Consider the following 22,281-nt stretch of genomic DNA (forward strand, 5'->3'; position numbering starts at 1 on the left):
ATATAAGTCCACCCCAGAGAGCGGTCAATTCTCGAGTGACAGATTTGCTTTCAGTATCTCCAAGGCTGAGGGCCAAACTGTGATGAAGAAATATTACCTAGAGGACTTCTGGTAACCAGATAGACAGCTTACCTTGGAGGCACTCCAGCCTCACTTCAAGCCTTCCCACTGAAATACAGCAAGCACTTTTTCTTTTTGCCAAAAAAATTAAGATAAGATTGCAGACGAAGAGTATAATTCATTAATCTTTTTATTTTGAGTTGTAATCTATCATTACTTCAAAAAGATTCACTTCAGAAAACATCCAATGGATGTTGACTGACCATTTAAAAAGTCATCAATGTATTATTTAGAATAACAGAATACACAATAAATTATATTTACATGCAATGACTAGACTACCACACACACAAGGTAAAAAAATACAGTATTTTTATGTACATTTTTAAAGATTTACATTTTCATATACAATTTATAAAGTTAAAAAAAATTCTCTGTACAAAATCCCAAGTGTACAGAGTTTGTAAATCCCTATTCTCATGGCTGTACCACCACACAGATATGCTTAAAACTAGAATGCTACAAACACTTAACTTTTTTTTTTTTTACTTCATGTTCAGTCTTGGCACCCATACACTAATACCAATATTTTTGAAACGTGAATTATAAAGGGAATAAAACATAATCATGCAGACTTTTTTTTTAATATAAGAAAATGAAATAAAATATGCTACAAAGATCAACATTTATCATTCCAGTTACCTATAGTTCTCTTCAACTTCCTGTACTGCTTTCATATAGATGCATGCATAACTAATAGATTATGGATTGTTTTAATAACATTAAAATAATACTATAGTCTGACAATACTTAGGCATTAGAAATGCAACTATCTAACAACCCTAGCCTGTCAATGATTTCTGCTTTAGCAGAAACCTCAATTAACACATTATATACTAAAATTCACAGAAATGTCACTATTATAATTCCTAAGTTTATAGAGTCTGCATCAGAGAGTAAGTGATCATTTAGAAAACAACAAAGCAACAAAAAAAGTTGTCTGACATTTATGAGTATATTCTCTGTTCTGAGAATGGAAAGTAGGGGAGATCTATGATAAACCATTAAAGGATTATCCAATGTCCCTGCTGAGGAAGCACTTTTATGCTCCCAATCTGTTTAAAGAAAGACACGTGAAGGCTTTATAAAAAGTTTAAGATAAGCTACACTATTCATCTTTAAAAATCTTCTTGAAAAGTAATAAATTGAAGGTATCAGCACCTTCCCTCCTCCCCCAAGTAGCTAAAGATCAATGAGAAAAATAAAGTGCCAATGTGTAAAACATTGTTAATTGTTTACGAGGCACTAACCCATTTGATGGCTTAGGATTAAATATGAAAATAGGCCAGATCTGATCTGAATAATAAATAGAAGGTAGGTATTCTAGTCTATGCGATTCCTGCCTAGATGGGGGATGGACCAGAAAACTACCTACTCCCCCATTTATTGCTTTGAAACCTGTATACGCACTTTAAATTCTGACACAGAACAATTACATTTCTAAGATGGAAAGCACAATGTCTGCGCCACTTTGAAGTTGAAAAAGAAAGTGCACTCTTGATCGCTGGAAGGAGAGCTGCTGAGACTCTCTTCACAACTCATATCTTCACAAGAGTCCTCACTAAAGGGAGAACAAGACACAAGAAGAAGATTCCATTATTTAGAAAATACTTAAAGGTTTTACAGGCCAAATGAAACTGCTAAATGGGTATCTTTAGTCTCAGGGTTTCTGTATCAAAATTTAAACTTTATAGAGACAAAATTTAACTTATAAGGACTTCCTAAAATGGAATTGTAATCTATTGTAATCTTAGAAAATATAGATTCTAAGAGATTTAGATAAATTACCATCTGCCAAACTATTATTCTTGTACCAATTAATACATATTAGCAACTAACTACAATTCTAACCACTTTAAATCCAATAAATGGAGACTAAGGACAGCATATCTTCAATCACATGGTTTTGATATCTTTCTTGCATTAACAATTGTATCCCTATTACTCTCAAATATCAAACCAAGAAACCAGTAAACTGAAAATAAAACTCATTATTTCTAGATGGTAAAACAATCAAATTTAATAAAAGTATTCATTTTATGAACGAAAATGAACTCTGAGCAAGGCAATGGCATCTGACAAAACCGTAAAAATACCTACATAAGTCTGCCACATTAGTGGCGGTGGTTCCCTCTCTTTTCTGGTCATTTAACCCGCAGCACCATATTAGGAATCCATACTAACCCTGAAAAGCTGGTAAAGCCATTTCAGGTTTTGTTTGTTCTTAAACTAGATTTCAGAGAGCAAGGGAGATGTGAAACAACCAGTTTTCAAAAAGGGAGGCAATGAAACAAGTCATACTGAGAAAGACAAATACTGTATGATCTCACTTCAGTGTGGAATCTAAGAATGAAAAAAACAAAAACCAGAACTCATAGATGCAGAGAACATATTGGTGGTTGACAGAGGGAGGGATAAAATAGACGAAAGTGGTCAAAAGGTACAAACTTCCAGTTACAAGTCCTGGAGATGGAATACAGAGCATCATGTTTTGCTTTTTTTAATAACGAAAAAAAAAGGGAGGGGGGGGAGGTTGGGAGCATATCACTAAATCCTCACCTATTTTAATAAAACTACCTCTAGCTAATTTTCTCAGCTGAAGAGATGATGCTATTGGCTTTCTCTAATACTGTGTAGTATTGCCAGGTTCCATTTTGAGTGTAAAATCAGTGTTACTTACTCTGAGGAGGTCTAATTTGTCAAGGAACCTGCTTACCTTTCACTTTCATCAAAACAACCCCCTTCTGGTATTGTTGGCAGCTCAGGAACACTATAGTAGCTGTTGTGGAGGTTCTGGGCTGTGCGCCTTGAAACAATCCAAACCAGTTTCTTAAGATCTGGTTTGCAACATTCAGGAGAAGAATATTCAGCTAAGCATTTAGAAACCAACTCCCTCCAGTAAATGAACTCGGTGTCATTAACCTGGAAAAAAATATTTTAACGAAGAAGTTAAATACCTCAGAATCACCTATGATGCTTAAAATATACTGATGCCTGGCTCCCACCACCAGATATTCTTATTTGATATGGGATGTGAGCTGGACGTCAAGATTTTTTAAAGCTCCACAAGTGATTCGAATGAGCAGTCAAAATTTGGTAACCGCTGATTTAAGGGAGGAGCATCACAGATACAAACAATTTACACAGAACCTAATAAAATGCTTTGCCTATTTTAAGAAAATACACTGACCTAAAAACATTAGGTCTGCTAATCAGCCAATTATTAAGTATATCCTTTAATAGCCTCAATGAAAGGAATGTAACATGATTTAGGTTTCCGTGACATAGCATTGTTTGGATTGCTAAAGACACCAGATACATGCTAATGGGGAAGTTAGCAATATGACAGAAGAGGAATTTCCCCAAAAGGGCATAGCCTCTCCACCACTGGGAAATGCCCCAATTTATTAATGAGTCAATTTTCACTTAAGATATTTCCAGATAACGTTATTATAAAAGGTTTGGATTAAAACTAGTAAGTTCATTATTTAAATGAAAGCTAGAATTCATCTGCTAAAAACAAAACACTTCACAAATACTTTTGCCACAAACAGAAGATAATTTTATATCATCATGGTCTCCATTTCCACCTAATCCAGCTACATCTTAACCCCTTTGCAATCTGGCTTCTACCACTAGCTTCTCTTTCTACTGACATCTCCTCTAGGTATAGAATAGCCTCCTTCAATTCTTTTTATACTGGGCATCTCATCTAAATTCAATATTCCTGACCACCTCCTTGTTGGTAACTTTTTTCCAACCTGACGGCGCACTTACTTGTCTCATGTACCCTCCTTCACTGGACTCTTAAGGGGAAAACCACCAACACTGAAAACCCAGAGTTTCAACTGACCCCGAAACAAAGAACTCCCACAAGTTTCTTATGGTTTCTATTATTATTTCTTAATGAGAAATTTCATATTTCAATCTCCAACTACAATTTACCTTCTGAGTTTTTATTCCAGGCTGCCAAATATCTGCTAAATATCTACCTACCTGAAAGATATACAAATACCTAAAATCATAATTTGATCACAAATTAGTGTCTCTCAAGCTTCCTTCAATGGGGTCAACGTTCTCCCCATCATTAGGTTCAAATCTTGGTCATTCATGACTCCTTGTCTCATTTCCATGCTTGGCTTCCAAAATCACTATTTGAGTTGGATCTCCTTACTCCTGGCTTCTGACTATCACCTAGACATTCCAACTACAAGCCAACCTTAAAATGATTCCCAAACTCTTCTAGTCCACCAACCTTTGGCCACAAGCCTCTGCTACCCAAACTTTCATTGTCTAAGATTTTTTTGGTCCAATGAGACTCCCAGTCATAGTGCCTCTCAGTCTGCCCTGCCTCTGTGCTAACAGAACCCTGAGGCACTCCTTTTAGTACTAACACCCTTTACTGCAAAACTTATTGAGCTGGCTTAAAAGGTTTAAAAAGAAAAACATTGTTGAAGTTATTTTGGTAATGCTACTAATGGGATAATGATTCAGCCCTACAGATGTAACGGGCTGCCATTAGTATATTTACTAAGTCTATTTCCTAGTATGTATTTTTGAATAATCTGCATGTTGCACTGCAGAACACTGTTATCAATAAGTGACAATACCAGAGAAGATACAACATCTGAACATAGAAAGAAGCTAGGGTAAGTGATCAGGTTCCCTTCCAGTTTAATAGTGTCTGGGTCAGAGCTGCATTTTGAGAACGTCAACACATGAGGTACAAAAGTGGAAAAGGTAAAAGGCCCATAAGGTTATTATTTAATGTTTAAATCACCACAGGGGTAAAAAACTGATAAATTAGGTAACAAGTCTGCTTTAAAGAATAAGAACTGAAGATCAATTACCTTGGAATGTTTTTTAACAAGCAGAAGAATTTCCAGTAATTCAATGGATTTCAAAGTTTCTACTTCCAAATTGAGAAGGCACAAAGCTAACACAGATGGCTATTAAAAAAAAAAAAAAAGGAAAAAAATATTTTTTTAAAAATTAAAAACAGAAACAGCGAGACCTATGTAAGCAAGAAATCAACTTACTTTTGCTTTTGAAAAGGTAAGTCGGCAGTTGCAAGCTTTCAGTTGAGCTTCTAGTTTATCTAGACTCAGTATTTCTTTCCTATACAATGAAAAGGTAGGACAAAATATTTACTTATTAAACTTCCAAAGACTTAAATGATTCTAAAAACTTGCTGTTGAAAATCCAAGTTGAAAGTTTAGAAAAGTAAAAATATAAACTTCACTGGCATTACAACTGTTAGCTACAGGAACGCTAAAGCACAAAATTTTTACTTTTAATCCCACTGACCTTTCTGATGTATGACACAGTACAATAGTATGGTATAAGTGCAAAAAGTTTAAGGCAGTAGTAGCTTCCAATTCATAGTGCAATTTTTCTGAAATTATTTTTTCCATCCGTTTTATGTCAGAAGCAGTACATTTACATTGACTGATCCGGATTACGTCATGAGTGGATGGAATATTGCATTCTTCTTCAACTATTCTAGCAGCCAGCAAAAAACAACAGACTCCAATGCAAGACAAATGTTTAGGTTTCACCTGAAAAGCAAAGAACAAAAAGCTTCTTCTAACAACTGTCACTCTGATTCAGTAAAGCCGACACTTAATATGATGATGTCCCTAACTCTTAAGACAGAACACAATCTGTTACCAATACTTTACCCTTATTCACAATTATAATTAATCACTTTTACATTTTAAACTGACTTAACTTCCTCTTTTTTAAAAGGCATTTTAAGCATTTAAATTAAGTAATTTAAATGCAAATTTAGCAGCTAGGTTTCTAACACTGAATTATACTTTGTATTTCAAACATGAAATTCCTAATAGTGCAATCTCCCCCAAAATAAATTAAGCCTTTCAACTCCAAGAAAATATATACTTCTTTGAATATAAAAATAATTCGTGTAACTTATTTTTTTATCTTCTTCTCTACTTATCCTTAAATATCATCCTACATTTCAGTGCAAATTTGCCCAAGAGAAATATTGCATCAGTTGTGCAGAACAGAGCATATGTAAAAGCTGCCATGGACAGATGGCTGCCCTTTTCTTTTCAGTGCCCTGAAAACTGACCCAGCAGCTGACAGCAATCCTATTGGCAGAAGAATTGCCACATTTTTCTAACAGTAGCTGGTTAATAAGACTATGGTTCCCCGCTTTGAAAAGACTTCTCACAGGGAAGGCAGTAGGTCACCTTTAACATACTGCTATACTTGAATTTATGTTTCAGTATTAAAAATACCTAAGCTCCAACAGAAAATGTGATGAAAGATGAAAATGTGAAAACCTTATTTTGAGAATTGTATACGTATATAGGGAATACCTAAAAACAGTGTTCTTCATTTTATCACGTCTGCAAAGAGAAGGCATAGAAGAGGTACAGCAAAACCAAACTTAAAATCCAACACAGTTAATTCTGTAATCTCTTAACCTGGCACTAAAGATCACAATTCCAATTAAAAATGTTTATGCACAGTGACATAATTACATTCACTTGTCAAACATTTATCGAACCCCTGTATCCTAGGCACTGTGCTGTGCACTACATTTAGAAATATAAAGATATAGGGACGCCTGGGTGGCTCAGTCGGTTAAGCGTCAGACTCTTAATTTTGGCTTAGCTCATGATCTCATGGGTTCCTGAGTTCAGAGCCCTGCACTGGGCTCCATGCTGACAGTATGGAGCATGTTTGGGATTCTGTCTCTCTCCCCTCTCTGCTCTTTCCCTGCTCGTTCTCGTTCTCTCTCTCTCTCAAAAACAATACAAGACAAAACACACACACACACACACACACACACACACACACACTGGTTAAATACCTTCATAAGAGCCAAGAATCTGTCCAAAATATTGACAGCCAGGACAAAAGTTTCAGTGCAAGATCCAAAAAAGTTGGTTAAACTCCTTAAATCTTCTACTTTGGCATTTCTCAATCTTGGACACAAAGTGTTATCATCCTGAAATAAAAACCAAGAGCCAAAGTTATGACTTTCTTAGAACTAGATAAATACACACAATTAGATTCAAATAGAGTAATTTTTTCCCTTAACCTTTAAGAATATAGGGGGAAAGAGTGGAATCATTTAATGCTACAAACCTTTTCAGGTACAAAATATGTATACATATCACTGCTTTTTTAAAATCTACATTACAGAAGAGCTTCAGAAAACTGTTGTCACTTCCAGGGGTTATAGCAAATATAACTCCCTTGTAATGGAGATAGTTAGATTTTTGTTTTTTCTAATAAAGAAAAGGCCCTACTATGAAGTATTTCAGGGGCAAAGGCTATTTCCACAACGGAACTACTCAATTCCGACGTAAGAGTCTCCCCCCCCCACCCCAGAAGCTGCAGGTTGGAGGTACCACATTTGAAGAAACACTTCTCGAGGGTTAGGATCACTCTCGTGCATAAGATTGTAAGATTTATCTTAGTACTCTAGAAAGACAAAATTTTATCTTAAGAAACTTTGCAGCCTTTAATCTTGATTCAACTTAAAAGTTATCCTTTTCCAAGCCCTATCAGCTGTTTGAGCAAGACATCTTTTCTGGGGGCTTACCTCCGGTGTAGCCTCGATCAAGCTCAGCCCTTTTTCTCGAGGTTGGAATCTCTGTTCCTGCTCTAAATAGAGGTTCAACAATCCGAAGAGCTGGACCCCTTCACGACCCGCCAAATACTCTGCCCCTAAATCCTTCATCTGCAGCAAAGACACCACGCACAGTTAGAGTAGGTATCCTGGGGAGGGGGTGGGGAGTGGGCAAAAAAAGAGCTGGGGTCAATACCTCAAGCTAGAGACGCCCCAGCACACCCTAGGTAGGAGCGGATGAGGGGATCAGTCACGTCCTCCAGAACCCCGGCGCAATCCTCCCCCACCGCCAGGGAGGTGTGGCAGGAGGAGGGGCCGCGCTGTCGTCCGCCGGCCAGCGCTGGGTCAGACCGGCCAGCCCCAGCCTCCCGGAGGTTTCACAAACCGGAAACTGCCCTGCGGCGGCAGTGTCCGTCCGCCCTACCTGAAGCCGTGGGGGGGAGGGGCTTCTGCCCGCGGAAAGCACCCGGGGCACCTAAGGCAGCGGGTCTTGGGAGTGGGCGCTTTACACAATAAGGGGGAGGGGAAAGAAAGTCTCGCGACTGAACAAAGAACCGGAGGGAGGAGACTCCCGAGCCCCGCCTCTCCCGGGGAGCCCAGCTCCTGAAGCCCCTCTCGCTGGAGTTCAGCCCCCAAGCCTTCTCATCCGCTTCGGCAGCGCCTATCCCCGCTCCACCCGAGTGGCAAGACCCCGATCCGAGAGAGCGGTGGGGTGGCGTGGCCCACCCAGTCGGGGGACAGAAGTCCAGCCCACCCCATGCCTGGACATCACCCGTCCATCCACTGATCCCAGGTTCCTCAACCGTGCTGAGCTCTGGGGCTGTCAATCCAGGAAGCACCACCCCAGCGAGCCCCCGTGACAAAATGGGGGTGGGTTGCAACTAAAGAATTGTCTTCAGCCTCCTCGACTCAACCACTCCTCCTTCCAACATCTTTCCGTCTCCAGTGCTCACTCCCCCGGGGCAGGGCTGAGGGCAGGACCGGAGTCGCTCCGGGGCCGATTGGGTACTCCCACATCCCCCTACCACGTCCCAACCACAAACAAAGAAAACCCCGCGAGCCCGGGCGAGCCCACTCACCGTGCCGGAGAGGAGCCTCCACCGGCCCGCGGCGTCACGGTCCGGTGAGGACTGGGCACGGCGGGGGCGTCCGAACCTGTCTCCGGAGGTCGGGGACCCGCCGCCTCAGCGGTGCCCCCGGACCGGCATCGGACCCTTCCCCCCCCACTGCCACCTCCGCCTCGGCCTCACAGCCGGAGCTTCATCCCGCTCCCCGTGCGCCCACCCTCCGGCTGGGGCGCAGTGCCGGCCCTTCTAACCCTGGCCCTTTGCGGGCACCGCCGCCTCCACAGCGGAGGCCGAACCAAACCCCTTGTTTTTGTTTTGAGTTTTCGACGCCCCCAAGGGGGCGGGGCACGTGACTCCCCGCGGAGGGATCCGCGGCTACCGCAAAAGACTTTGAAAAAGAGTCCCACCCCATACTGCTGTCCCCAGCCGGATTTGTGCCCTCTTCAGCTCGGTTTTGCTTTGCCGAGCCATCCCTCCCTCTCGGTCCCTGGGCGGAGGGTTGAATCTGGGCGTCGGCTTTCCGCGATTGATCCGGAGAGGGGAAAGACAGGGAGTGATAGGCTTGAGAGGCGGAAGGAGACGGTTTCTGGTCGCATTGCACCTTTTAAAGGTCCCCATTTGTTTTGTTTTCGCTGTTTTGAAAAGTCCGCCCAAAGCAGCCAGCTCTCCGATTGGATACTGGTACAGAGATCAGAATGCTGAGCATCTGATGACTCTAGAATCCGGATTGGCTAACTGATTAGCCTTTGAGTCCTCTGATTGGCTTTCGTCTTATCCGGAGCCTCTATCTTCCTTGGGGCCTTAGCAACTCTAGGGTCTGGATTGCGCATGCCTGATGGTTCCGGAGGAATTTATAGACCTTACCCGGGGGTCTAGTCCCTCCCACCCCCACCTCCACTCGTCCTGGGGGTATGCCACTCTACGCTCTTACCTTAGAAGAGCCGTAACAGCTAGAAAACATTTATTTGTTCTGCAGGTCCACTTTACGGTAATAGTCAATCAAGTTATTATAAAATTTTGGGGGTGTTTACTGAAATATTTACAAGTAAAATGCTATCTCGTGTTCGCTTTAAAGTTTTTCCTACCAAGAGGAAAACAATGGAGATGATAAGTGAAACGAAATTGGGAAAACGTTAAGAGGTGATGAAGGTGGGAGATGGGTACAAGAGTGTTGGTTGTAAGTATTCTTTTTACTTTGATGTGCCTTCAGATTTTTCCATGTACAAGAGGGGACTTAAAAAAACAACTTAATCTGTGTATGTGGATAAGGGCACATAAACTTTTAATCATTATATATCATGCCTCCAGAGGTTGTCATTGTGCTGTTGTTTTAATGAAGACTCCCAGAGGCTTCTTGGTCTCAGGCACCCATAAATTATAACTTATTGTCCATTATAATTAACGTTATTAAGAGGCCACACCTCTTATGAAGCAGAGCAAAAAGGCAAAACAAAGGGTGCCTTAGGCCAGAGAAACAAACCTGCACACAGAATGTCTTTGAGAGGTGTAAGAGACTCCCTTCTAACATTTATACTTCACTTTCTCTGTCAATTCCCAGCCACAGTCAGCCAAATACACAAATCAGTAAATAGTAGGTTCTTGAGTTCTCGTCTAAGAAATCAGCCCTGAGGAACAGATTCTCTTTTCTGTTCATCTGCATGTTTTCTGTGAATTGTTTTATTACTTGTAGAATATGAGAAATCATACAACACTGCTTTAGAAGCAGATTTCTCTTCTTTTCAGAGCAGCTAAGGAAGTTTAGAAATAGATTCCTATGCATATTAGAGGGGACTAGACACGAGAGTCTCCAGCACAAGAGCAACTGAGTGGAAGGGAAACTCAAAGAGCAAATCCTATTTTAGAAAAAAAAATAAAATTACATTAACAGACTACTTTTAAATGATTTACAGACTGCATAATTTTGTGCAATGCCTGTGATCTTGTAAACACTATTAAAACTATTGTTTTTATTTGACATAAACTTTTTGCTGGAAATCTGTGCTGAAAAACATAAGTGAGGATATGTAACTAATATGGAAAATAAAGCTAAGATTAGAATTAAGTAGATAACAGCTCATTGCGGTATATAAGGAGGCTCCAGAGACAGAAAGCAGCTGGACAGAAAACATACACCTCAAGAGAAAGGAGAGTTTGTGGCCAAAACATGAAAACTTTTTTCAAGTAGGAGGGCAAAGATAGAAAAGGAACATAAAATAAGTGATGTGAAAGAGGAAATGTAAAATTATGTGGTAGAAGATTTTTTAAATAGAGGTGGTATAAGACAAAAGAAAGAGATCAAAAAATTGTACTTGACTTAGATCACTGTTATAAAGTTATACAAAATGTATACTATATGATATTTCATAATTGGGTTTTTTTTTTAATCTTTTATCAGGCAGCCTTTTGAATGATGAGCTGTTCTCTAAGAGTAAGACAAGAAAGCTTGGTAATCTGTGTTCAATTTCCTGCTCTCAGCAGGCTCTATTCAGTAAGGGAGAAAAGACTGATCAACTTGTCCAGTATGGAGCCCTTTACCCACCTCAATCCACTTAACCTTTTTAAGATAAAGGAAATAGCAATCATCAAAAAAGAGTGGACAAGTAGTTACATCATCCTCTTTTTCAAAACACCTCCTTTTAACAACAATGATATTCTGATAATGCAAGTTTTCTTTTCTTATGCTCATTGTTTTGGTTATTAATATGGCCTTCATTTTTTTATTTTAATTTTTAAATCTTTTTTTTTTTTTTTTTCAGAGAGCAAGAGTGAGCATGTGCATGATAGGGGTGGGGGAAAGGGACAGAGGGAGAGAGAGAATCTTAAGCAGGCTCCATGCTTGGTGCAGAGCCTGATGCAGGGCTTGATCCCATCACCCTGGGATCAGGACCTGGGCAGAAACCAGGAGTGAGACGCTCTACCAACTGAGCCATCCAGGTGCCCAAAGCCTTTATTTTTTAATCTTTAAAATTTTTAAATAAGTTATTTTTGAGAGAGAGAGAGAGAGAGAGAGAGAGAGAGAGAGAAAGAAGGAAGGGATGGGGCAGAGAGAGGGAGAGAATCCAAACAGTATCCCTGCTATAGCACAGAACCCAATGTGGGGCTCAACCCCATCAACCATGAGATCAGGACCTGAGGTGAAATCACGAGTCAGACACTTAACAGACTGAGCCACCCAGGTGTCCCAAATTTTTAAACTTTTTTAATGACAGACTTTCTCCAGGCTCCATTTGTCTGCTCTTATCACTTAAGTTTACTTTCCTTCAGCTGTGGGTCTTATTTATTTAAAAGACATTTTCCTCTAGGTACCTTTCAGCTACCTTTCAGTGTTTCCTAAGCTTTCTTGGGGGCGACTTTCCTGCATTAGGCACGCATACAAAACAGGGAATCAGAAATGTGGCAGTTCCTGGGATGCCTGGGTGGCTCAATCTATTAAGTGTCTGACTTGGGCTCAGGTCATGATCTCATGGTTCATGAGTTCAAGCCCTGTGTTGTGCTCTGTGCTGACAGTTCAGGGAAAAAAAAAAAAAAAAAAGGAATCTGGCAGTCCCCAGAAAGGACTTTGAGGGGATTTATTTCATTACAAGATACTTGGTGTTCTACAGCACAGTGATAGGGGTGCAGTGTGATTGGGTAATAATCTGTCCCCAATAACCCCATGAAGGTCAGACGGGGAACTTGTCCTCAGTGACATCTGAGACTGTGAAACTAGAAAGTGGGCACAGAGCAGGAAATAAACAGCACACCCACAGAAACACAGCCTTCATTCAGCGAATCCTTGACTCTTGAGGAGTGTCCTTCAAACCACTCAGCACTTAAGCTTCTACCTTGGAAATAAAATAGAGTATTTCCACGCAGCTGCTGCACTGCTTCCCTTAGTGCTTTATACTTGGACTTTCCCTGAACTTTGTAAGGCATCAGAATCCCCATACCACTTTTCTGATAACATCTTTCTTCTTACAAATGGTAGTTTTAAACAATAAATCCTAACTTTTTATTTAATAGACATTTAATGAATATATACTAGATACCAGGCATAGTACTTAGGCCTCAGGGATACAAAAATAGGTAAATAAAACACAGTCCCAGAATATCCCCAGAATATGCTGGTACATCTGAAGTGTAGGGCAAATGCCCTAGCCGAGGGATCTGAATGCCTGACTTTGAGTCCCAGCTTTCTTTTTTAAAAAAATTTTTTAACGTTTATTTATTTTTAAGAGAGAGAGAGAAAGAGTGTGAATGGGAGAGGGGCAGAGAGAGAGGGAAACACAGAATCTGAAGCAGGCCTCAGGTTCTGAGCTGTCAGCACAGAGCCTGATGCGGGGCTTGAACCCACGAACTGTGAGCTGGTGACCTGAGCCGAAGTCAAACGCTTAACTGACTGAGCCATCCAGGCACCCCCTTACTTAGTAGAAATAGTACCTTAAATACCTTGAATAATGTGAATTGTACTGAGCCTCAACTTTGTAATCTGGAAAGAAAAATAGGGAGGAATAATCACCAGGGGTAGTTGTTTCCTCTTCATATGTAAAGAAACGTTTGTAAAAGCACTTTTACTATATCCACCTATGTATGCTGTCAGGACTTTCACAATGCTGTGACTTCTTGAGGGAAAAGAAGGGACCATCCCTAGCTTTGTCAAAGGAATCTAATAGCAAGCAGCCCTGAAAGGAAACAACCTCAGGATGGGGACTGGTAAAGCTGACATAATGCCACACTCCCTCTTCCACTCATGCACTATTTCTGGCTCTGAGCCTTGGCTAGTTTCTGTCATTTAGGTGTTTTGTAGACCCAAACCTCCTGTTTAGATTAACCTTGCTAGCAGAACCTGGCAAAGGGGACAGGAATGCTTTCTGGAGGGAAAGGAACAGGGAAAGCATAAACTAACCTGGGGTGCCATCTTGAAGTAATTCAGGTTTTCAACCAAGTGCTCATTTTTTTAAATCTGAACTTGAAGGAAAGACATGATTTTATATGCAGACAATTAATTCCTTTCTTCAAGCAATCAATAAATGAGTGAACATCTCATATATTCTGCCTTGTGACTTTTTCTCATAGACAAGCCCCCAAATCTGAAATTAGCGAATTCAACATTTACCATTTATTTACTATATATAGAACTTGTTGTTTTTGTTGTTGTCAATGTTGGAGCATGTTGTATCTTTCAGAGGGAGTGTTTATCCATGAGAGGGTTAGTGATATTCATAATACAGTTAATCCCCCAAAAGTGATGTGCTCAGCCTTGGAATTGTGGGACCTACCACACGGTAGAGACCTTCTGAAGAGACCTTTTGCCAGCCAGCCAGGTTGGGCCCTCCCAGTCCTACTATCCTGCAAGTGAGTCAGCCTTATAAGAACTATCTCTGAAAAACCCTCGAACTCAATGCACATTTAACCTCAGTGTCCTGACTCATTACTTAGTGTCCAGAACTCTTTCTGTTACGCTAAAGTTAACTGAAATAAATGGAGTAGCTTTGACATGGCATGGAGAGATGGGTAAAGGAGCATGCAACCGATAATTTGGCAATTCTTGAAATCAGAGATGATTATCTCAAAATGGTATATCTGTCCCAAAGCAAATATATTTTAAGTGGTCCAGGCTGCATTCTGGGACATTGTACATTATTATTTACATAACACATTCTTCTTTTATGACTTGTTCCAAGAACCATAACCTAAGTCAGATATTTCCTGTCTTTTCTTGCCATCACAGCGCTCTGGGAAGTTGATACTGTCAGTAAAGAATCATTTAGGAGACATCTGTTGAATACATCATCTTAATGCTAAAGGAAGTTTTCATTTTCTGTGAAAGTAATTATCACTTATTTTAATCTCAGATGAAAAGGCAATTGACATTTAAGGTGATATGAATAAGTAATATAAGCTTAAATTTTGCTTTTGTTATTTTAAGGTGTCTTCAAAATGAAGGATTTTTTTTTTTAATTTCTAAGAAGAAAGGTTGCATAATTTCAAAGATCCTCAGGTCTGCTTAATTACATATATTATGTTTTTTAACCACACTCTGAATAAGAAATTCTGTCTACATTCAAGAACAGAACTTTTTTTTTTTTTTAATTTACATCCAAATTACGTAGCATATGGTGCAACAATGATTTCAGGAGTAGATTCCTAAATGCCCCTTACCCATTTAGCCCATACCCTCTCCTACAACCCCTCTAGTAGCCCTCTGTTTGTTTTCCATATTTAAGAGTCTCTTATGTTTTGTCCCTCTCCCTGTTTTTATATTTTTGCTTCCCTTCCCTTATGTTCATCTGAACAGAACTAAATTTTTAAGGAGGGGTTGAAGCTTTCCAATTTAGAGGAGTTCTCTCTAGGAAAAAAGAGTAGGATTAACAATACAAAATTAGATACGAGCGTGAATGTTTATTTAAGATGAAGCAAATCAAGAAAAATTGTAAATTTTTAAAAGCTGATATATGCTAACTGGCCCAGTTACTTATTGCTGTGCAGTGAATCGCCCTAAAACTTAATGGCTTAAAATAACGATAATCTTATTATTGTCACTCACAGTTCTCAGTTGGACTGAGCTCAGTGATGCAGTCAGTCCTTTCTCAGGGTCCTTCATGAAGTTGCGTTGAGATGGTGGTTGGGGCTAGAGCCATCTTGTGGCTTGCTCCCTCACATGTCCGGAGTGGGGGCTGACTGTGGGCTGGGCTGAGGCTGGTGGCCAGAATGCCGACATGTGTGGCCTTTCTCTGTGGTCTTTTTACTTCCTCACAGCATGGTGACAAGGCTTAAAGAAACCCAGGTGAACGATGCGGCTCCTTTTACAAACTGCCCCTGGCAATCACATTGTTTCTATACTAGTTTCATACTGCTACTATAACAAATCACCATAAATTTAGTGACTCAAAACTACACAAATGTATTATTTTGTAGTTCTGGGGGTCAAAAATTTGAAATGAGTCTCACTAGGCTCAAATCAAGGTGTTGGCAGAGCTGTGTTCCTTCTGGAGGCTTCTATGGAAGAAACATTTCTTTGCCTTTTCCAGCTTCTTAAGACCATCACATGCCTTGGCTTGTAGCCCCTTTATCTTCAAAGCCAGTATCCTAGAATCTTCAAATCCTTCTCAACTCTGACTCTTCTACCTTCCTTTTCCCCTTTTGAAGATCTTTGTGACCTTTCTCATTCACAGTATGAGCTGTAAAACTTCAGGGCATCATTGAAAACTAGCCATACTCATTAATTAGCTTGTCTGTTTCCTTATTGCAGAAACATATTTTGAGTTTTATGTTATCTGTGTCAACATCAATATTTTATATCAAATCAGCAATAAATTTTTTATTAATAAACTGCTCAATGCATGGTTATAAAACTCTTTGCCAAAGTTAATGGCTTCAAACTCTCCGATTACCTCTTCATAAGATAATATTGTAATATAATTTCCTATAGAATTTTGTAAAATTTAGTCTTTCCTCAAGCATGGCTTAAAAATTAAAATAAAAAAATTGTTGCTACCTTAAGATATTTCTTTCAGTTTTATGACTCATTAGGAATATCATAATACATGAAAAAAACTGGATAAAGTTTTTCTTAAATAAGACATCAATCCTAAAGTATAATATTTGCATGTTTCTAAGTTAAAAATAGTTAAAGTGGTATGTCCCCAGATCAACTTCCCCTTAGCCAGATCCCAAAATACTGGTGGACACTCAAATACCTCCAAACACAGGAGAAAATGGTGCAGTGGAATTTGACATGGAGAGAGACAGCAGCCTTAACTGACTACAGTTAAAATGTCTTCCTTTTGCAAAACTAAACAAAAAAAAGGGGGGGGGGGGGCTCTGCTAGACCCCCACCCCCCTGCCCCGAGACCTCAGGAAGAGCCTGTGCAAGTGAGGTCCTCTAAAGCGACACAATAAATCCACATCAGCTTCACAATAAATCCACACTTAGTAATCAATAATTAACTGTCAACCATTATACTAAGTGATTTATATGTATTGACATAATTTTAATGGCTGTAACACACATAGAGGCAGAAAAAGAGGTCCGGAGAGTTTAAGTAACTTGATCCCACACCAGGTACTGGTGGATTCAGGTGGATTCAGTATGCACTAGCAGGCTCCATGACCCACACTTCTTTTTTTTTTTTTAAGAATTTTTTTAAAGTTTATTTATTTTGAGAGAGAGAGAGAGCCAGAGGCGAGGGGGCAGAGAAAGAGAAATGGAGAGAGAATCCAGCAGGCTCTGCACCACCAGTGCAGAGAGCCCCATGAGAGGCTTGAACTCATGAACCGTGAGATCATAACCTGAGCCAAAGTCAGCCGCTTAACTGACAGAGCCACCCAAGCGCCTCTATGACCTCACATTCTTAACCACTATTTTACATAGTGATTCTGGTATCAGGAAGAAGGAGCATAAAACTCCAAATTTGGACATAAGCTTGCTCCATTTAGTGCATTTCTTTTTAAATTCATGTAAAATGGTTGCATCAGTAGTTTAGGTTAGCCTAAATCAAGGCAATTTAGATTTGGATGTTTTACTAAGAAAATTAATAATTAGCCACCTGCATACTTGTGCAATGTGTTTTTCTTTTGTTGTTGTTATTTTTTTCTTAAATAGCAAGAAATCGGATTTTTCTCTGCCAAAGTAATCTGAAAAGAAGTTGTCCAGGGGTGCCTGGGTGACTCAGTTGGTTAAGCATCCAACTCTTGGTTTCGGCTCAGGTCATGATCTCATGGTTCATGGGTTTGAACCCTCTGTAGGGCTCTGCACTGACAGAGTGGAGCCTGCTTGGGATTCTCTCTCTTCCTTTCTCTCTGCCCCTCCTCTCTCTCTCTCTCTCTCTCTCTCTCTCTCTCTCTCTCTCTCTCAAAATAAATAAATAAACTTAAGAAAAGAAAAATGAAATTGTCCAGATAGAGACCAGACCTACCTGGATTAACTCTTCCCTGGAATTTTGAATTAATGTGTTTCTAACAAAGAGGCCAATTGTTTGAGCACAATTTCACCACTCCAATCACAGGAAAGCCAATAAGGGAAGAAAAAAGAGGCACTTTCTCCTCTGCCTTTCTTTAGACATTGCAGGGAGATGTCTAAAGACTTAAAACATCATGTGAGAATGTCATATCAGTAGTTGGCAAATATCCGAGCACTAGAGGGAAATTGCTGCTGTGTTCCTACTGGTCTTAATAAGGGGCTATTTTGCAGATATCTGGGCTGTTTTCCATCTTAGGATATGTAAATATTTTTTCTCTTTATAACAGAAGATTGTAATCAGCAAATACTCTGATTGCCCTACCATGGTTAGTTGTACTCTCCTCAGAACCTTCATGAGGAAGTCAAGCTCTCTAATCATTCACTGCTAAAAATAGCAGTTTTGAGCCTTACTGCCTGTGCTGGACAGAAGGAAGGTGGACCTGAGGAGGGGTAGCACAAATACTATGTGGAAGATACTTCTCTTGGCATGAACCCAGAGGTTACCAATTTACTGTGCTTATTGTGTTGTGCAATGTTTGTAAGTTTTTATGATGGACATAAAATCTGATCTTCTATTTAAACACAATAGAAACTTATTGACTCATTCTGCATGAAGATTAGCCTCTAGAATATTCAGGTTTTTGTAGCCATGTGTTTTATAAATGCAGCCCACACTGCATTTTAAAATTGTTGCTGCTTCTTTGTTCAGTTTAATAAACATTAACAGGGCAGCTGCTCTATAGGAGGCACAGTGGTAGAAATAAGAGATACAAAGTGGCTACGGTTAAACACTGCCCACAAGGAGCTCCCAGCCTAGTAGGGGAGAATCAAGTCTACAAATAACAATATTACTCTGTGATCTAGGACTGTGCCCAAAGTATAGCAAACAAGACCTGGGAACAAGTTGTATCAAGAGGGGGAAGGGAGATTAGGTAAATCCGTATATAGGACAGGATTATTGCTTGCTTCTAGAAAAAGTTGCTTTTACTCTACGGCTCTGTCTTCTCCATTCAACTCAGAATGTTGTATTTATTTTTAAAACTGAGCTGTTTCTGGGGCACCTGGGTGGCTCAGTCAGTTGAGCGTCTGACTTTGGCTCAGGTCATGATCATCGAGGTCTGTGAGTTCGAGCCCCACGTCGGGCTCTGTGCTGACAGTCAGAGCCTGGAGCCTGCTTTGGACTCTGTGTCTGCCTCTCTCTCTGCCCCTCCCCCACACATGCTCTGTCTCTCTCTCTCTCTCTCTCTGTTGAAAATAAATAAACATTAAAAAAAAAAAAACAAAAAACTGAGCTGCTTCTGTCCTAAGAACAGATTAGGAGCATCTGAGTTTCTCTGGTGTTCATGTTGGTAGAACTTCTACCTTCAGAATGTTCTTTTAACACTGGCGTTTGTCAGGTATTTGTGATATTCATTATCTTAACTAAAACTACTTCAAATTACATTTTATGACTTATTTAGGCTAAGTCAGAATATTGCCATTTCCCTATAATGGATTCCTTTAATGTATTTTAATTATGAAGATAATAAAAACACATTAGAGAAAACATGGAAAAAGGAATCACCTATAACCAAACTATCCTACACAACTAATGTATTGTGGTGATGTAAATCTGCTGGTCTCTTCTAATGTTCTAAAAAAATTTTTTTTAATGTTTATTTTTGAGAGAGAGAGACAGCACGAGCAGGGGAGAGGCAGACACAGAATGAGAAGCAGGCTCCAGGCTCTGAGCTGTCAGCACAGAGAGCCCAACGTGGAGCTTGAACTCACGAACTGTGAGATCATGACCGGAGCCAAAGTAGGACGCTTAACTGACTGAGCCACCCAGATGCCCCTCTTTTCTGATGTTTTTAAAAAATCATACTGCTGAGGGCCCCCTGGGTGGCTCAGTTGGTTGAACGTCCGACTCTGGCTCAGGTCATGATCTCGCAGTTCGTGAGTTCAAGCCCCGCATTGGGCTTTGTGGTGACAGCCCAGAGCCTGGAGCCTGTTTCTGATTCTGTGTCTCCCTCTCTCTCTGCCCCTCCCCTGCTCGTGCTCTGTCTCTCAATAATAAATAAATGTAAAAAATTTTTTAAAAAGTCATACTGCTGAAATATACATACAAGAGAGTATGTATAGTTTACACACCATTTAAAGACCGATGATAAAACAAGTGATATATCCACCACTCAAGTTAATATATATAGAATATAATCTGTACCCTTGAAGCCTCTGGATGCCTTCCTGGGGTCACATCCCGCACTCTCTCTAAAAGTAGTTCTAGTACTAAATTTTCAGTTAATCATTCTCTTCCTTTAAAAATAGATTGGTTTATGTGTATCCCTGAACAAATATTGTTTGTGTCTGAATTTTATGTAAGTAGAATCATATTGAATGCATTAGTCTGTGACTTCTTTCGACATTATGGTTGTTGGTTTGTTTTCCTTTTAAGAGAAAACCTGAATGGGAGCCCAGCCTCAGAACACTGGATGCTGTTAGCTTTGCTGCCCTCCTGGATCAACTTTATGTTTTTGAGCTTCCTACATGTTTGCCTACAGTCATAGCAGTTTTAATTGCTGGATAATATTACATTGTATGAAAATACCACATTCTATCCATTTTACTGTGGATGATGGATTTTGGATATCTTTCCAGTTTATCACGATTATAAAAACTGCTGCAATTCATGCGCCCCCCCCCCCCCCCCGCCCCACCACATCTCTTTGTACATACATCCAAGAGTTTTTTCTATGTTAGATACCTATAAGTGGAATTTTTAAGCCTCAGGGCATGAGCATTTTCAACTGGATTGAGTAGCATCAATGGATTTCCTGAGAAGTTGAACTAACTTCCACTCCCGTCAACTCTCTATGAGAGTTCCTGTGGTGACACATCCTCACCAACAGGTTTACCTGTTTTTGATACGTAAAAATAAAATTCAGAATGATTACAAGTCTGTATCTTCTTCTTTATATAAAGCTAACCACAGAGCAGATGCTCAGTAAAAATTCTCTGGTTGCTAGATTTTGGAGACTATATTCTAGAAAATTCAAGACCACTATACTTAAACATACAAGTTCTATTTCCATAGATAAGAGAACGCTCTGCTTTTATTTTTAAATAACAAATACATACATACTAAACATATATGCAGACACATACTACACTCAAACCAATGTGTAATGCTTGATTATTAACAAAAAGCATGGGGGCAAAGAAACACTATTTCTTCAGTTAAAAAAAGAGAACCTGAAATTTTTCTACCGTACACACCCACACACGTACATGCATGGTGTATATGGCACACACGTGTATGTGTGTGTGTGTGTGTATGTTCCTCCTTAGATATTTGAATCTGTGAATAAATGGGTTTTAAAACATTGTAATTTGAACATAGTAGTCCATTTCACATGCTCCTCATTTGAAGCCACTGATTAGAGGTTCTCAAATTGTGTAGAAATCAAATTAAAAATACATAGTTTAGAGGCACCTGGGTGGCTCAGTAGGTTGAGCGTCTGACTTTGGCTCAGGTCGTGATTCCACAGTTGTGAGTTCCAGCCCCGCATGAGGCTCTGTGCTGATAGCTCAGAGCCTGCAGCCTGCTTCAGATTCTGTGTCTCCCTCTCTCCCTGTCCCTCCCCCACTCGTGCTCTGTCTCTCTCTCTCAAAAATAAATAAACATTAAAAAAAAATTGGGGGTGCCTGGGTGGCTCACTCAGTTGAGCGACCGACTTCAGCTCAGGTCATGATCTCACAGTTTGTGAGTTCGAGCCCCGTGTCGGGCTCTCGTGCTGACAGCTCGGAGCCTGGAGCCTGCTTCAGATTCTGTGTCTCCCTCTCTCCCTGTCCCTCCCCCACTCATGCTCTGTCTCTCTCTCTCAAAAATAAATAAACATTAAAAAAAAAAACCCAAAACAGTTTTAGGGGCACCCGGGTGGCTCAGTCAGTTAGTGTCTGACTTTGGCTCAGGTCATGATCTCACGGTTATGAGTTCAAGCTCTGCATCAGGCTCCATATCAATAGTGCAGAACCTGCTTGGGATTCCCTCCCTTCTCCTGCCCCTCCCCGCTCATGTGGTGTCTCTCTCTCTCTCTCTCTCTCTCTCTCTCTCTCTCATCAAACAATTAAATAAAATAGATACAGAGCTCCTGGGAGGCTCAGTCGGTTAAGGTTCCGACTTTTGGTTTCAGCTCAGGTCGACATCCCAGTTCCTGGGATGGAGCACTATGTCGGGTTCAGAGCTGCCAGTGCAGAGACTGCTTCCAATTCTTCTCCTTCTCCCTCTGTCCCTTCCCCACTTGCAAGCTCTCTCTATCAAAATAAACATTTTTTTAATTAAAAACTTTAAAAATACACAGTTTAAAGTGATCTTAATTAAAAATATGACTCTATCCAAGAAGAAATAGTTTTGTGAATTACTTGAAACTCTAAATTTACTGTTCTCTATATCAGATTTTCATCCTCCTGCCATTGCTGCCAATTTAAAACCAAGTTTATTTAAAAATATATCTTTTATTCATCTGTCAATACAATCAATTTCAACTTAAAACTTGGTAATTTTAAAG

At 40.0% G+C, this 22,281-nt stretch overlaps 1 protein-coding gene and 1 long non-coding RNA gene across 5 annotated transcripts in view; one reads left to right on the forward strand and one right to left on the reverse strand.

The window, feature by feature from the left end:
* Positions 1-232: 232 nt before the first annotated feature.
* CCNG2 (cyclin G2) overlaps positions 233-22,281 on the reverse strand; it is a 63,741-nt gene continuing 41,692 nt past the window's right edge. The window contains exons 1-9 of one of the 4 annotated variants that reach the window (XM_030313638.1): positions 8,806-9,107; positions 7,923-7,949; positions 7,700-7,837; positions 6,962-7,099; positions 5,428-5,678; positions 5,160-5,238; positions 4,971-5,069; positions 2,837-3,042; positions 233-1,681 (exon numbers count right to left, since the gene is read on the reverse strand). In XM_030313638.1, coding sequence (XP_030169498.1) covers positions 1,561-1,681; positions 2,837-3,042; positions 4,971-5,069; positions 5,160-5,238; positions 5,428-5,678; positions 6,962-7,099; positions 7,700-7,837 — 1,032 coding nt within the window. In that variant the 5' untranslated portion in view covers positions 7,923-7,949; positions 8,806-9,107 and the 3' untranslated portion in view covers positions 233-1,560. Of the gene's footprint in view, positions 1,682-2,836; positions 3,043-4,970; positions 5,070-5,159; positions 5,239-5,427; positions 5,679-6,961; positions 7,100-7,699; positions 7,876-7,922; positions 7,950-8,805; positions 9,108-22,281 lie in introns of those variants that run through there. The other 3 variants (XM_030313636.1, XM_030313637.1, XM_030313639.1) reach the window with 3 other exon arrangements.
* LOC115512527 lies at positions 9,646-20,979 on the forward strand. Its single transcript, XR_003968417.1, has 3 exons — positions 9,646-9,781; positions 9,869-9,970; positions 20,169-20,979. It is a non-coding gene; the product is annotated as an uncharacterized LOC115512527 (long non-coding RNA).

Source organism: Lynx canadensis, chromosome B1, assembly GCF_007474595.2.
Source record: "Lynx canadensis isolate LIC74 chromosome B1, mLynCan4.pri.v2, whole genome shotgun sequence".
NCBI lineage: Eukaryota > Metazoa > Chordata > Mammalia > Carnivora > Felidae > Lynx > Lynx canadensis.